General features: G+C 40.2%; 3 protein-coding genes across 3 annotated transcripts; 1 reads left to right on the top strand and 2 right to left on the bottom strand.

Annotated features, from left to right (window-relative positions):
- The first annotated feature begins 656 nt into the window (after positions 1–656).
- LOC133745028 (mediator of RNA polymerase II transcription subunit 25-like) lies at positions 657–2,991 on the top strand. Its single transcript, XM_062173031.1, has 10 exons — positions 657–662; positions 771–957; positions 1,081–1,193; positions 1,287–1,841; positions 1,960–2,013; positions 2,090–2,118; positions 2,223–2,288; positions 2,384–2,468; positions 2,678–2,759; positions 2,867–2,991. Exons 1-10 carry the CDS (start codon positions 657–659, stop codon positions 2,989–2,991), a joined length of 1,302 nt encoding a protein of 433 aa, XP_062029015.1.
- Positions 2,992–3,633: 642 nt separating this feature from the next.
- LOC133742613 (uncharacterized) lies at positions 3,634–7,466 on the bottom strand. Its single transcript, XM_062170303.1, has 9 exons — positions 7,232–7,466; positions 6,903–7,076; positions 6,362–6,767; positions 5,999–6,279; positions 5,845–5,913; positions 5,706–5,762; positions 5,184–5,236; positions 5,025–5,100; positions 3,634–4,832 (listed from the first exon to the last, which is right to left on the bottom strand). Exons 1-9 carry the CDS (start codon positions 7,273–7,275, stop codon positions 3,896–3,898), a joined length of 2,097 nt encoding a protein of 698 aa, XP_062026287.1. The 5' UTR covers positions 7,276–7,466; the 3' UTR covers positions 3,634–3,895.
- Positions 7,467–8,472: 1,006 nt separating this feature from the next.
- Positions 8,473–12,298, bottom strand: LOC133742614 (carbon catabolite repressor protein 4 homolog 3). The gene is made up of 13 exons (XM_062170304.1): positions 11,841–12,298; positions 11,599–11,762; positions 11,430–11,495; positions 11,190–11,242; positions 11,008–11,089; positions 10,458–10,544; positions 10,073–10,165; positions 9,944–9,976; positions 9,677–9,789; positions 9,403–9,514; positions 9,222–9,307; positions 9,035–9,119; positions 8,473–8,815 (listed from the first exon to the last, which is right to left on the bottom strand). Exons 1-13 carry the CDS (start codon positions 12,058–12,060, stop codon positions 8,723–8,725), a joined length of 1,287 nt encoding a protein of 428 aa, XP_062026288.1. The 5' UTR covers positions 12,061–12,298; the 3' UTR covers positions 8,473–8,722.
- Positions 12,299–14,453: the final 2,155 nt, after the last annotated feature.

The following is a 14,453-nucleotide window of genomic DNA, read 5'->3' as shown; positions in this document are numbered from 1 at the left end:
TTATGTCCAAAACGACATTGTTTTGGATAAACTAAGATCTATAATCTATTTCATTAGGAAAAAAAACTGTACGGTAAATCTTGTACATATATTTCAAAATAACATTTATATAGTTAATGAACTCGATTAGTTGTCGAGCTTAATTTATTTTTAATTTCTTATCTCTTTCACTAAACCAAGTATATTTGGTTCATTAAGAAATAGAATGTTGGATCTTGTTCTCATGTCCAAAACGACATCGTTTTGGGGAACGAAGATCTATAATCTAACTTATTAGGAATAAAACTCCATATTAATCTTATGCTTATGTTGAAACGCGTCGGTTTTTTAAGAAACTAACAATTATAATCGAATTTAATAGGAAATAAAACTCTGTATCGATTTTGTACGTGCTTATGTTCAAAATGATTGGATTGATAGTTAAGGAATTCAGATATCGAGCTTAATTTATCTTTTCATCTCTTTTATGAAATTAAGATATATATATTAATCTATCTCAGTCGGACGTATATATAATTCCATGCTCATCTAGTGTTTATGTTTATATGATTTCATCTTTGTCTTGTGTTTATATTATGTCCCGAATAATAAAGTTAGTTAAGCAACTCAAATGTTGTGTTTGAAATTAGAAGTTATTCAGAAAGACACACAGTTAAATGGAAGTTTGAAACCTAGGTCCAGTTAATTTGCTTTGCCACTAGTTCTTCTAGTTAACTGCACACAGATTTCTGGGAAAGCTTCTAATTAACTGTTAATTGACTCTGAAACAGGGATATATTGATGATCCTGAAGGAACACCTTCCTTCAGCGATGCGAACAATCCTGACGTACTTCTTCTTTTGTCGAAGGACTTCTTAGAGGCTCATGCTGCCCTTATTCAGTATGTAGAAGTGAACATACTGTCAGCTCCGGAGATAAGTCAGATAACAGACTCTGAGCTTGAATATATTGCTTTAGGTTTGTCTTTACATTAATTAAGCTCCACAATTGATTTCATGCTTGATTGTTTCCTTCCGTACTGATCGATATGACCCCATTCAAAACTACATGCACTACTAATAGAAGTTTCTGATTTACCAGTCCATTTCGGAGACAACAGTGAGTTTGATTATATAGGAGATATGTTGGATCCACCCGAGACAGATAAGCAAGATCATCGTGCAGAGAACATTCTCAATGAAACCGAAGAAATGGTAATTATCTTTCTATGCCCTCTTCAAGTAATGCATCTTACTTTAATCTGTATATGGAAATCAATTAAAACCGTCATCTGTGGACTTCTACAGCTTCTTGCAGCAACACAAGACAGTTTTTCACAAGCACCTTCACCCACCTGTTTCATTAGTGAGACATTGTCCAGTAGCCTTATTCAGTACCCCGAAGTACAAGCAAGGGGATCTGAAGCCGGAGAAAGTACTGCTAGTACTACGCAAGCAGAACTCCACTCTCCACAGCAGGCGCAACAAATACTTGCAACTCGTACCATAAGTGGAGTACACAGATCGCAAGGATCTTGCAGGGATCCAAGTAGTCCACAAACCACAACTTCTTTAGACACTTTTGCAACAACTTCTGGCAACTCAAGGGGTCCACGAGCATCTTCACGTACTCAAAGATCTCAAATAAGTATGGATCCTAATTTCAAACCAAGAAGAAGTCCAAGAATTGCATCAAGAGCTACTGTGGACCAAGGAGGACATGAAGGTGCTTTTGCTCGGTTTGGAGAACCATCTGGTCCACACACATCAGTATCTCTGCAAAGAAGACCTGCACAAAAAGGATTGAAGCCTCTTCCTGCTAGTATGCAATGGAAAGAAGACATATACGAGCTAGCATGGGAGGTATTTTATCCAATTGTTTTGCTTATACAAAGCCTCATTACTTCAAGTACACAAGAGTCATTGATATTGATCTTGCCTAAAAAAGATTTCTGTCCTTGCATTCTTTTTGAGCTTTCAGGGTACGATCTTCGCCAAGAATCAAGAACGGCTTGTTCTAGTCAGTAAGGCAAAGGTATATGTTTCCTCTTATACTAAAGGTTTCCTGAAATTTTCCACACACTAAATATGAGACTTTTCTCTTGTAACAGGCGCACAAGATGAAGTCTGCACCAGAGAGGTAAGTTTAAGAACAGCTTGGTGTTCTCCTAATCCTCTACTTGACTCTGAGATATAAATACCAATGCACTATATGCTGCTTCATGAGCTTCTTATATGTTACAGCCTTACTACTGGTTGGCCACGACTGCTGAAGATGGGTAATGTTATACCAGAAGCCACTTTTGGCAGGTTGTAATTGTAACAAGAGAAACTGCATGTTCATTCATTTCTATATTTCCCAATTACTTCTATGTTAATTATGCTATCAATATCCACTTGTACAGGTCATATGAAAGACAAGCCCATGATTTGATCTTTGAGATTACGGGTGACGAGAAAATATATGACCTACTAAATAAGAACGAGCTGGTAAGGCAACTATTCTTAAGGATATATGCTTCACCTTTTAAGATCTGCTCCTTTTGGCTAAGTTGAAGTTTATGCTAATAACTTGTTAAGGATCCATCTTGGTCAAAAGTAGATTAACCACATATACATGCATGATATAACAGCTAAAAGCTCTGGCTTATTAAAGATTATGCACTATTAGAATAACTAGCTCAATGCATGGGTTTCAGTGTATAAGGTTCATCCTGCCTACTCAGTCACTGATAATTACCCCTGCTGAACACAACCACTTCACTGGGAGAGTGTATGCAGGTGAGTTATGCATAACTTTGATCCATCCAGTACAAAACGCGCACACACGCACATTTGTATTTGTCTATTAGATATCAACTCCGACTGAACTGACAGTTAATCTGTAGGGGAAGGACCTCTAGTGGAGCAACATCTGGTTGAACAATACAATCAACAAAGGGATCAGCAGCACCAATATGCCACAACTGGTACAAGACTGCGCAATGAGCAAGTCATTGTACTGGATGACTAGCTCAATGCATGGGTTTTAGGTATAAAATTCGGCCTGCCGACTCGGTCGCTGATAATTACCCCTGCTGTACACAACCACTTCACTGGGAGTCTCTGCAGGTAAATTATGCACAACTTTGATCCATCCAGTACAATACACGCGCGCGCACATACATGTGTCTATATATAGAAGCTCCAACTGAACTGACCTTTAATTTGTAGGGGAAGGACCTCCAGTGGAGCAACATATGGTTGAACAATACAATCAAAGAAAGCATCAGCAACAGCAATATGCCACAACTGGTACAAAACTGCGCAGTGAGCTTTCAAGTATAGGAACGACCAACAGATCCTAGATAGCTTATTTCTGCTTGCAAGAAAAGACATACATAGAAGCTGTCATTTTTGTGATGGATTTCTGACTTTTAAATGCACCCTTATTCTTCATCCATCTTAAACTTCGGATTCACAGTCCTCCCCTTGAAAGCCTGACCCAAACTATTGGGATTATGCCAAGTTGACCTGACCTTGAGTAGTAATCAATTCAAGCAGTATCTATCACAATTGAAATAAACTGAAGAAATCATACCCCAACAATAGACTGGATTCTCTGATCATATAAAGATCATAACGATATGATAATGACAGCACATGAACGGTTAAATTACAGAACAGAGACAACATGTTTCATTACAAACTATACACAAAGGGGTTTTTGTACAAAGCTCCACCCAGGCAATCCACACAGTTTGCTTCCCACAGAAAAAGTGGCGGGAAAGCAAAAAGTGGCAGCAACTGTTATTACTGATTGCACTGGAGTAAGACATATTGACATATTCAATCATCTATAACAATAATCTGCACCTAAAGATACAGCACATGCTACATCGTAAACAAAAAAAATGAACCACATGGTTTTTCTCAAATTAACTATTAACCTGCTGTCCTTTCTTCTTTAGCTTTAGACCCTTCGGGCTGGACTGCTTTGGAGGCGGCTCCACAAGCAAGAGGCGTGACTTGACATATGCCAAGAGTTCTTCACGGTGGGAAAATGTGAAGTCTAAATGTGCATACTCAAACTCATTGTATGATGCATTTACACCTGAATTCTTCATCACCTTATAATGCTTCTTTACCATTGATGGCCTAATTACCTTGTCCTTACGTCCAGCAACCAGATCAACCGGAATATCAATGAGCCTATAGTACTCTCCCAAGTCTAATGGCTCTGGAGATCCATAAACCTCCATATTAGCAGAAGCTCTCCCATAATCAAACATCCTAAACCTTTTTGCACGCTTCATTTGTGCAAGATGGAGAGCCACTTGGAACGATACCCCCGGCATGTCATTCATGTTATAATGTGGTAGGCCCAACACACCAACCCAATTTGAGCTATCTCCACCTACAAAATAACTCATCAGTGTCTGAACCAATCCTCCAACAGCAGGGTAATTATGGAAGTCCCGTGCCAACTTGTTTAGAAGCATGCGAAAGAATTTGGTTGGTATATAGATGCCAGGAACAAAGGGTTGCAGAAGGGGAGCCAATAGAAGAAAGGAGTATTCCACGACCGAAAACATAAAGGAAGAATCTTCATGGAAGCCAGCAGGTGATAATAAAATCAATCTCGAGAGTCTGTGGGGTTTCTCTTCTATCCTCTGTGTTACAACATACATTAATATAGCTGCTCCTCCCAAGCTATGGCAAATTGCACAAAGCTTATAAGGTTGATCACCATTGGTTTCTTCCTCAATATCAGGTTGACTAAGCTTCAATTCTGCAGTTTTAACTTGGTGGATCTTCTCTATCATTGCAGGAATATCCTGAGTCCCATGCTCATTGATTGAGTACTGCCAGTACCTGCATTGGTTGATACGTTTAGTAGATACTTGAAGGAAACTGGTATTTTAGGCTTTCAGAGCCATATATATGCAATCTCATTCTCTCCCCACTGATGATCTGTAGTGTATCAAAAGAATAAAGGAAAGAAAATAAAGAGGGATAAATCTCTCGCAAACAAAATAACAAGCAGATATCATATGCCCAACTTACCGTCGTGAGGAAATGCTTTTGTCAACGTGCTCCCTAGAAACCAAGCCACGAAAGTTCCCGAGGAAGACATCATATCCTGAAACAGTAAAAAGTATTAGCAAATTTGTAAACCACTCTGTACCCCAAGATGCATCTGCTTTCAAATTAAACATGCCAAACCTTGATCATAGGCGGCAAATGCAGGTGAACCGACAACCCCATTGGACACCCAACTGGACAAGGGAACAAATCGTTAGAGTGAAACTATGAAGGTACTATTTAAACACAACTGTCAGTGTGTTTGCAAGACAAGAGAACATAACATAATAAGTAGAGATTATAGATTGGCTCCTCATAGGAAAGCAAGCATATTTTATAAGCCATTACTTGAGATGATGTAGAATTTGCACACAAATATGTAAATCTAGATGCTAATCTGAGTATAGGGGAATAACATAAGAAGGTTAGAGATGAGCTTAAATTTCTGTGAAACATCACAAACTCTCTTCCCACGTTTGTAGGAACAACACCAGCTCAATAGGACCATGGCAGGCCGTATTGCTTCCAAAAATAACTACTCTTGATGAATGGCGGGTGGTCATGCCACCTGATCTTTACAGTTTTCTAAAAGGCTACCCTTTCATTATTCTTACCTACCCTGGGCCACTAATGAGGAAGGAAACTTAGAGAGAAGTAACTTACCCCATAGATGAATCCAGAATTCCATGTTGCAGATAAACAGCTTTTCGTGAATCACGTCTGCAGCATCACACTAACAAATATTAGACACCATATATTCATATCAAAGTTATCACTTTATAAGGGAAAAAATTTATCACACCTTGGGATTCTTTCCAAGAGAAGAACATATCCATCACTAGTGATCACATGAATAGCTTCGTATGGATACCTAAAACAGGAAGAAAAGTAAGAAATTTGTGCAACATGGGGGAAATAGAGGTTCTGCAATCAAGAAAACAGTAACCCAGCCTCACCCAAGCTCTGTAATGACATCCTGGCATGTTCGAGCATCAGTATTTAGCGCCTGAAACGAAGTGTTCCTTTCTGTAGGAACTGGATCATCATCTCCAAGTGTAGCTGTGGGAACAGAAGCATCTGAAGCACTACCATGAGTATCTTGAACTCTGTTGTTGTTTGATGAAAACCACCCAAATAGTGTTCTAAGAGCATCAAATGGGGAAAGAACAAAATGAGCTGCTTTATAAACAACATCGAATACAGCTTCTATGAATATCTCAATCGCTAGATGAAGATCCTGTTCAGCATTAGTTAAACATGAGAATTTCATCCCAGATGTAATTTCTGAAACAGACATAAAAAAAGACAGTCTGCCAAACCTCAATGACTCCACGTCTCCTATCAGTAGTGCGCTGAATAATGTGATCCTTGAGGAACTGCACTCTATTCAAAGAACTAGTCCTGTGCGAAAGCTGACTGCGACCTGGTGCAGAAGAGGGTGTCGCGCTCTTATTATAACAAGAACGGCAAAGCAGCCCCGGAAGGCCAAGCAGGAACCTTGCAGGAAACAGAATCCAATAAAATATGTATCTGATCCACATCCACCCTGTCCATTGCCTAGGGATACTATAAGACCTGGAGACTCTTGAACTTTGAGAAGATGGGGATGCAGGACATATGTCTTCATCACTATATTCTTCCCCATAGTCTATGCTCACGCTCGAACCCTCGGAATCAGAATCCACAGAAAGCTCATGTATGAATTGATTGAAAGAGGACACCCCACTACAAAACACACACATTTCATTATTTGCAACCCAAACAGATGTCAAATTTCACAAAAGTAGAATATAAAGACTATACATGAATCAACCAAAATTGAAGAGGAACCCTAAATCCAGCACAAAACCCTAAACTTACTTTTCCATCCAGCGAGGAAATCGAGGTCCACGAAAGGTAGGCCTGAGCTCCCAGCCATGTATGCCTTCAAGGATATTAGCCTTACCTGGCAATAACGCCAACAGCAGAGCCGAAACTCCATTGATGAATCTCACAATATTGTTCAGCGATTCATACGTAAACGTCTTCACTGACCTGCACAGCCAGAAAGCCCAAAATCAACAAATTAAACCAAAAAATTGGATTCTAATTTCAAACATTTTTGTGAAGAATTGAAAGCAAAAGAATCAATCTTTCTTGCGATGCATGCATTGAAGAAGTGAAGGGAGGGGGAGGGGGGAGGGACTCACTCTTTGGTGACAGCGATGGCGTTGTCGACGAGTCGCTGCATCATTTCATATCCAGCAAAAATCCTGGCACTAACGGAAAAAATCTGAAACTGAAATCGGAAAATCTAACGGGGAATCGGAGGAATAATTGGGATCGGCGGCGAGAGAGAGAGAGAGAGAAAAGCGAGGGAAAAACCGAGATTGGGGGGAGTCCGATATTTGAGGACGCTGGAAATAGGCAAATGAGGGGATTGATCGCGGTTTAAAAATTCGGCGATTCGTTGTCGCCGTAGATAGAAGGGAATCCACGCGGTGGGTCGTGATTGCTTGGTGGGGACGCGTGTCGCTTTGTGGTCAATCTCAGTTGAGGATGACGAGCACACACGTAAGGGTAATAAGTGTCTATAATTAATTATATAAAGGGGTAAGAGATATAAATAATAATACGTGTGGGGGGGGGCGGGCGTGGCGCTAGATTTCAGGCGTCGGTATTTGAAGACCAAAATAGAAGCCGTCAGTGGGGCCCAATTGTGGGAAGTGGGACGGTGGACTACTATTCTGTCTCACAGTCTCAGTCGCCGCACCGCCACCGTGACGTCTAGCCATGCCGCCACAGAAATGTTTGAAGCCATTTCTTAAAGTTTTTCTTTCTTTTTTTTTTTGGGTTTGGAAACTTCAAGTTTTACTTTTCTTTTACCTTACTTTGTTGGGTTAAGTTTTTCTTCAAGTTTGAGATGGAGTAAATAATAGATAACATTCATTTAAGCTGCAGTGCACTAACAACGTTTGTAGTTTTACGGCACAACCAACCATTGCTACCTGTGGTTTATTTGGCATATGTGAAAACTTCTACCATATTTCGAAGGATGAAATTTTCATATCATGGAATACTTGAATTTGGTAATAGAAGAAAATCTAATGATCGAACAATCCGAAATATGCGATACTCATAAGGCGTAAGAATGGTATGAATTTTCCAAAACATTTACCATTTTCAAATGAAACGCGCTTCATCCTCACTATATATAGTAAAAGAAAGAAGCTCCATCTCCATCTCGTTTGTTAATAGCTTTTGACTGTATCACATATTCGGGGAAATTTGCTATGTGGCAACTGGGAACAAATAGATTTCGATGAGTGGTGATTAAGACATTAGAGCCTTTCACCATTGAGAATCTATCCGACAACTTATAGAATGTAAGAGCATTCGCATGATTGTTGTTCAAGAACTTTACACTAGGAAAACCTTTAACATTCTGAGGTGAGCAACAATCACCAGCTTTGTATTATTTTTTCTGCTTGCTATTCAAGCTATCAATCTCGTTTAATCAAATTGAATAAAAGTTCTGACTATTCAAGCTGTTCAGAATCTGAAAATGGCTCATGTATTCGGCATGATTCTACTTCTCCACAAGGATCTGCTTCTAAAGGATTTTAAGGGGAGAAACATACATGGTGTGCCAACAAAATGTTGCCTTCTGTAAATGCTAGGACAATGCTGGTAAAGAATTTTCAGATTGTTGATGCAGTTGTGTTGTTGCCTTCCTTCGTGCCTGGTGTGAAGGCAAACTCAGAAACTAACGCCAGGTGATCGCTGCCCACTTTCTATTTACAAATACAGGAGAAAGAGAATTAGAATGGAAGATAATATCTGTAACTCATCAACAGCATTTAACGACCTCAGAAGGTATAAACTCTTCATTTCAACAGCAAAATCCAAACACTTTCAGGCCAGGCTCTTGATAAAGACCTTATTGCAAGCAAGACTTGTGCATGTGAGGGAAACACTTATCCATCATGTAGCAGAATCCAATGTTATCATACCTTGCAAGGGAGGCTACCAATCCTCTGGAGAGTGTCAAGTGGAACTGTATCCATAACTCCTGTCGGCACAAGACCATCCGAGTACCTGTATAGAACACAAGCATTTCATAAGTTTCATGTTGTATCATGACAACCACCCCCGCCAACATTAGAATCATCGTTGCAGTATTTAAGAGAAGGAATTCACCATAAGTAGTCAACGGTTCCAAGAAACTTTGAGTGGTAAGAAGTAGCTAAAGGCTCACCACTGGATCCCCGTGTTGCTGTAGAACCCTGAAAATACGATATATAACCCGGAAAATAAACACAATGTATACAACAGGAAACTGAACTGAGCAACCAACTGGTAAAGGAGTAAACGCTTATACCTGAACCGTAGCATAAGCACTGTTAAGCTTCAAGGAATGCACAACTGAATGGCTGCCAGAATTTCCAGTTGCAACTCTAACCTCTTCATCTGTCCAGTTATGTTTCAACAATCTGATGAAGAACAATTAACATATTGAGCTTTAACTTTTCCACTGTTTAAATAAGCTAACCTATCTTAGAATTAACTGATATGTGAACTATGTAGGCACATCATCATGGGAACTAATAAAAACGAAAGAGAAAGGAAGTCAGTGTCACAGATATGAGACATACCCATCTATCAAGCTCAATGGACTGCTAATTCGTTGTTTGACACCTAAGACTTGAGCAGGATGACAGCTCCTCTGCCCAGATAACTCTGTTCTGTCATATGACATGATATTTAGCTGTAAATAAGAGCCACATATCAGATTCAGAAATCTTGGATTTTATATTATGCACTCGGATTCTTGACATGACATTGATTGCCATGAGAGTTGTAGAGACGGGACTATGTATCCAAAATGTTAATCAAGGGGTTAACAACAGACATGTGATTACCTCAGATGTTGACAAGAACTTGTATATTGCACTCTGTCAATAAGCATCAAAGCTAGTTAAATATTACTCTAATAAGCTAAAGGAAATACTGATGAAAAATTTTATGACATTTTCTTTAGAATATCAGACCTGAGGAGTGCTATTGAAATCACCACAAAGGACAACAGGGGCATTACCCCATTTCTCCGAGAGGATCTGCGCCCTTGATATGAGAAAACGAATCTGAAAAGAAAAAAGAAAGTTCAAATAACTGCCTAAAATATAGCATTTTCCTCAAAAACAAAAACATCCCAAGATGCAATATAGTTTTTCCTGATGAATTGAATGATGTAGACCTTCTTCATGGATGTCAAGGGACATACATTTTCTATTTTGTTCTGGATGTCAAGGGACATACATTTTCTATTTTGTTCAGCACATGGATCATATCTTAAGAATGTTAGCCTAAAAATATCAGTGGGGGAAAAAAGAAACTAAAGGCAGATGAAACAGACATCAACGTAAGAGAACTTACCTGACCCAATTTAACTTCTCCTCGGCTTGGCCTGTAAAGCACATGGATGTTACCGATCACTAACTTTCTTGATTTGTCTTTATGCATCTGCCTGTATGGAATGAAATTAGATATGGAAAGGGTCCTGTTAAACAAAACACTGCATTTAGGTAAACTCTATCTGACACGAAGTAAATCTCAGAAGTGAATAGTAAATGCCTACAGAATAAACCCAGAAGTGTGACTGGTATAAAACAAATCAGGAGCAATTTTGTTACCAGAAAAAGTTCCTCTGACAAAAAGAATTAGGAACTCAAAATACGAAGAAAAAAGCTGTAGGGTAGAACATTCTTATTGTGCAGCAATCCATTATTGATCTTACAATCTCAGGGACACTGTTCTTATTGAGCAATGAAATTTTACATGGTTGTTGATGCAACATTAGATTGGATGATACCCATTACCTCTGAATCCATATTCCATTCAGCAAAGAAACATGCAAAGATAAAATCAAAACTATCATCTATTGGATACTAACGAATAAGTATTGGCTGATGTCCAAAAGTTCTACCTCAAAAACCGAGAGTTGAGCAACATTGTCACGAAGTCCATATCCCTTGAATTCAATGCTCTCTTCCTCTAACAACCGAAAACTGAGGGAATAAAGTGCCAAGGTTATTTAACTTCTTGTTACATGAGAACAACACAAGCACTGACAACTAGTAAAAATGAAATAAATCACAGCTGTCTTACTTATGAGATTTCCAGAAAGTAGCGCAACCATCAACGGTATCTCCTGTGCGTCTCTACCATAGGAAACAACTGATTTAGAAGACCTTTCATTTTTTAAGTTGAACAAAAATTTATCTACTTATGCAAAACGCTGTATATGATCTGAAAAGTATAGAATTCATCATGTAAGTGCCAAACTAAAAAGATACAAAAACAATCGATGTTTGTTTGTATATTGCTGCATTACATGGAAATATTAACCTTATAAGAACCAGCATATCCCAGTTTTGCCAAAATATCCGCGAGCTCCAAATACTTGTCCACCTCCTAATAAAACCACACAAACAACCGCTCTCAGTACATTACAAATTTACAACTGAAACTCAACCGCCAGCTAGCACAAACAGAAAGAACAAGTTAAAGAGCTTACTTGCAAGCAAACTATATCAGAATTCCAGGCAGCAAGTTCATCGCAGATGACCCTTTTCCGGCGGTCCCATTTCAGATACATAGAAGGCACATTCCCGTACAGGTCTCCATGCCGAAAAGCATTTCTATCCCCCAAAATATTGTACGAAGCAACCGTGAACCTATCTGCTACACAACCAATCAGAACCATCCACAACATTGCATGTAATAATAATTTGGTGACGTACGAAAAGAGAAACAGACCCTGAGAAGCTAGCGGATGATCGGATTGAATCCAACGGCGGACAACGTCCGGAGCATGGCTACTACTGGAGTATCGCCGCTTGAGTGGGTTGGGAGTGTTGGTGCAGCAGGAGACGGCGGGTCTGCAGAGGAAGAAGAAGGAGGTTCCGGCGTTCGGCATGGCGGTTGCGACGGTGACGTGGCGGCCGCAGAGCCAAGAGGAAGCAGCGTCGCAGCGCATTGTGGGAGGTGAGGTGGGTCTTGGGAGTTGGAAAAATCGAGGGATTGGGTTGTTTGTTTATGATGAGCGGAAGAGTTACCGAGTTACTGTTGCGGTGAGTTTTACTGTGCATCCATCACTCTCAGATTCACATAGCCACACACTGAGGCACAGTGGTGAGCCCAGAATCGAGGGAATATTTTGCAGAAGATTGAAAAATTCTCCAGAGACGACGTGTCGTTGAATAATACCGTTCGAAACAAGCAGTGTGTTATATTTGGGGACATTTCTAGCTAACTAGTTTGTCCTATCTATTTCAGTATTTAAGTCTACGAACCAACTTCTTGATTATGTCAATAATATTTTTTTTTTTAATGAAAGATGGGAAAATAAAGTCAAAATTTAATTATGTTCAATATGTGATCGATCGAGAACTTACATTAATAAACTGATAGAATTATAAGGCAGAGTATTTACATTAATTCTCCATGAGAGCATCTAAAGTGCCTAAACAAAAAACCCTAAGGCAGCGCTCTGTGTGCAGCCGTCAAACCCTAGAAAACTGAGCGACGTCTGTCGCTCCCCTTCCGATCTCCATACCGCCAACATGTCCAACATCGACGCCGTCACCTCCTCCTTTGCTGCGTCGCTGGCACTTGCTAGCAGGGACGTCATTGATGTTTCCCACACCTCTGGTGGAATCCAACGACGAGCCAAGCAGTCTTTTCTCTTGGCACGTCCTCTGGTCAAGAAGTCGGTCGCCTTGAATGACCTGAAACGCTTTCTCAGGCGAGTATGGGTCCTGGATAAGGACTTTAAGATTCAAGAACGTGCACCAGATCGGTTCGTTCTGGCTTTTGATCTAAGGAAGGATCGCAATAAGGTTCTGAAGGGTGGACCGTGGAGGTTCCAACAAGCCCCGATCGTATTTCAGGAATATGATGGTGTTGCGCCCATGGAAGATATCGCTCTAACCCTTCTCTTCTTCTGGGTTCGCATCAACAACATCCCACCGCTGTTTGAGGAGCCTGACATGATTAGAAACATTGCATCGGTGGCGGGTAAGTTCCTTGAACTGGATGAAAAGCTTTTTGCGAATCACGGCAAGGTTCGAGTCCGTGTGGCTCATGATATCTCAAAACCTTTTTTTCTGAACAAAACCCTAAGACTTGCAGCTGGAGTTGAAGCTGAAATTTCTTATTTTTTTTAGAACTTGGTGGGAAAGTGTGACCATTGTAATCTGATTTATCATGAGGGTGATCATTGCCCTTTGCTTGGGCGTCATACTACATCATATCCAGGGGACCAGAGAAAGGATATTGTTGGTCCGTCTTTGGGTTTTGCTGCTAACAAGTTTGTTGATGGAACCTTTCGCTTTCAGGGTGTGCAAACACCGACAAATATTTGCAGGTCTCTATTCCAACCCAAGGAAGCAATCAAACCACGCAAGCCAATTATACTGCGTGCCAGAGACCTCAATCTCTCTGAGACTGATGAGGAAGTCCACCAACCTTTAGCACTGGCGGTGCTTGTTGACCCAGTTAACCATGTATCCAGTTCTGAGTCAATAACTCTGACCGAGGGCTTGGAGCTTGAGCAGGTGTCACCATCTGATCCGGCAGAGAGCACTCCTAGCCTGAAAACTTCTGACAACACAGGTGTACCTGCAGAGTTGGAGACAGTGACCAAGGAGAATAGGGGTGACAAGCGTCACCTACCTCCCTCTCCTACAAAATCTCCCCAAAAGCTCAAGTTCCTGCTACCGGAGCTGTTCAAACCTCTCCTCCCCGAGATTCATGCCAAGAAACAAAAGATCCCCATGTTCACCAGTAGGTTCTCTGCTAAGTCCATAGGGATGGTTAAAGCGCCTGGCAATATCCTCGTCCTCAAGGAACTAGTCTCTGCTCACTCTGATGCCAAAAAGAAACGGCGAAGGCCATTAGGGGCAAAGAATAAGAACCCTCCAAAGTCGAAGAAGGTGACTGATGCGCAAGAGACTTGCTTTGCTTATCTTTCTAAACCTCCTAGCCCAACTGTTAAGGGCAAGGAGCACATTTAATTTTGTTTTTTCTGCTAAACTTTGCCTAATTACTATGTGCTAGTTTTGTCATAATTCTTAGGCTCGCTTTTCTTAAATAAGTGAGCACTGGTTGTCTAATGGGTGGTGCTAGCATACCACGTCCTTAACTTGTCCTTGGTATGGCAAGGGAATGTATGTATCCGTGCCATTCTGGCTTGAGCATGAATGAAATTGATGATTGAATTCAAAAAAAAAAAAAAAAAATTAATAAACTGATAAAAAAAAGGGTCCTTGACCAAATGCCCCAAAATAGGATAAAATTATCCCACTTACCCCAGCAACAAAATTTTATTCTCACTAACCCAATTTAAAATAAAATGTCAATTTTAGCCTT

The sequence above is a fragment of the Rosa rugosa genome, chromosome 4 (assembly GCF_958449725.1).
Source record: "Rosa rugosa chromosome 4, drRosRugo1.1, whole genome shotgun sequence".
NCBI classification, from domain to species: Eukaryota; Viridiplantae; Streptophyta; class Magnoliopsida; order Rosales; family Rosaceae; genus Rosa; species Rosa rugosa.
This window is presented reverse-complemented; position numbering and strand designations above follow the sequence as displayed.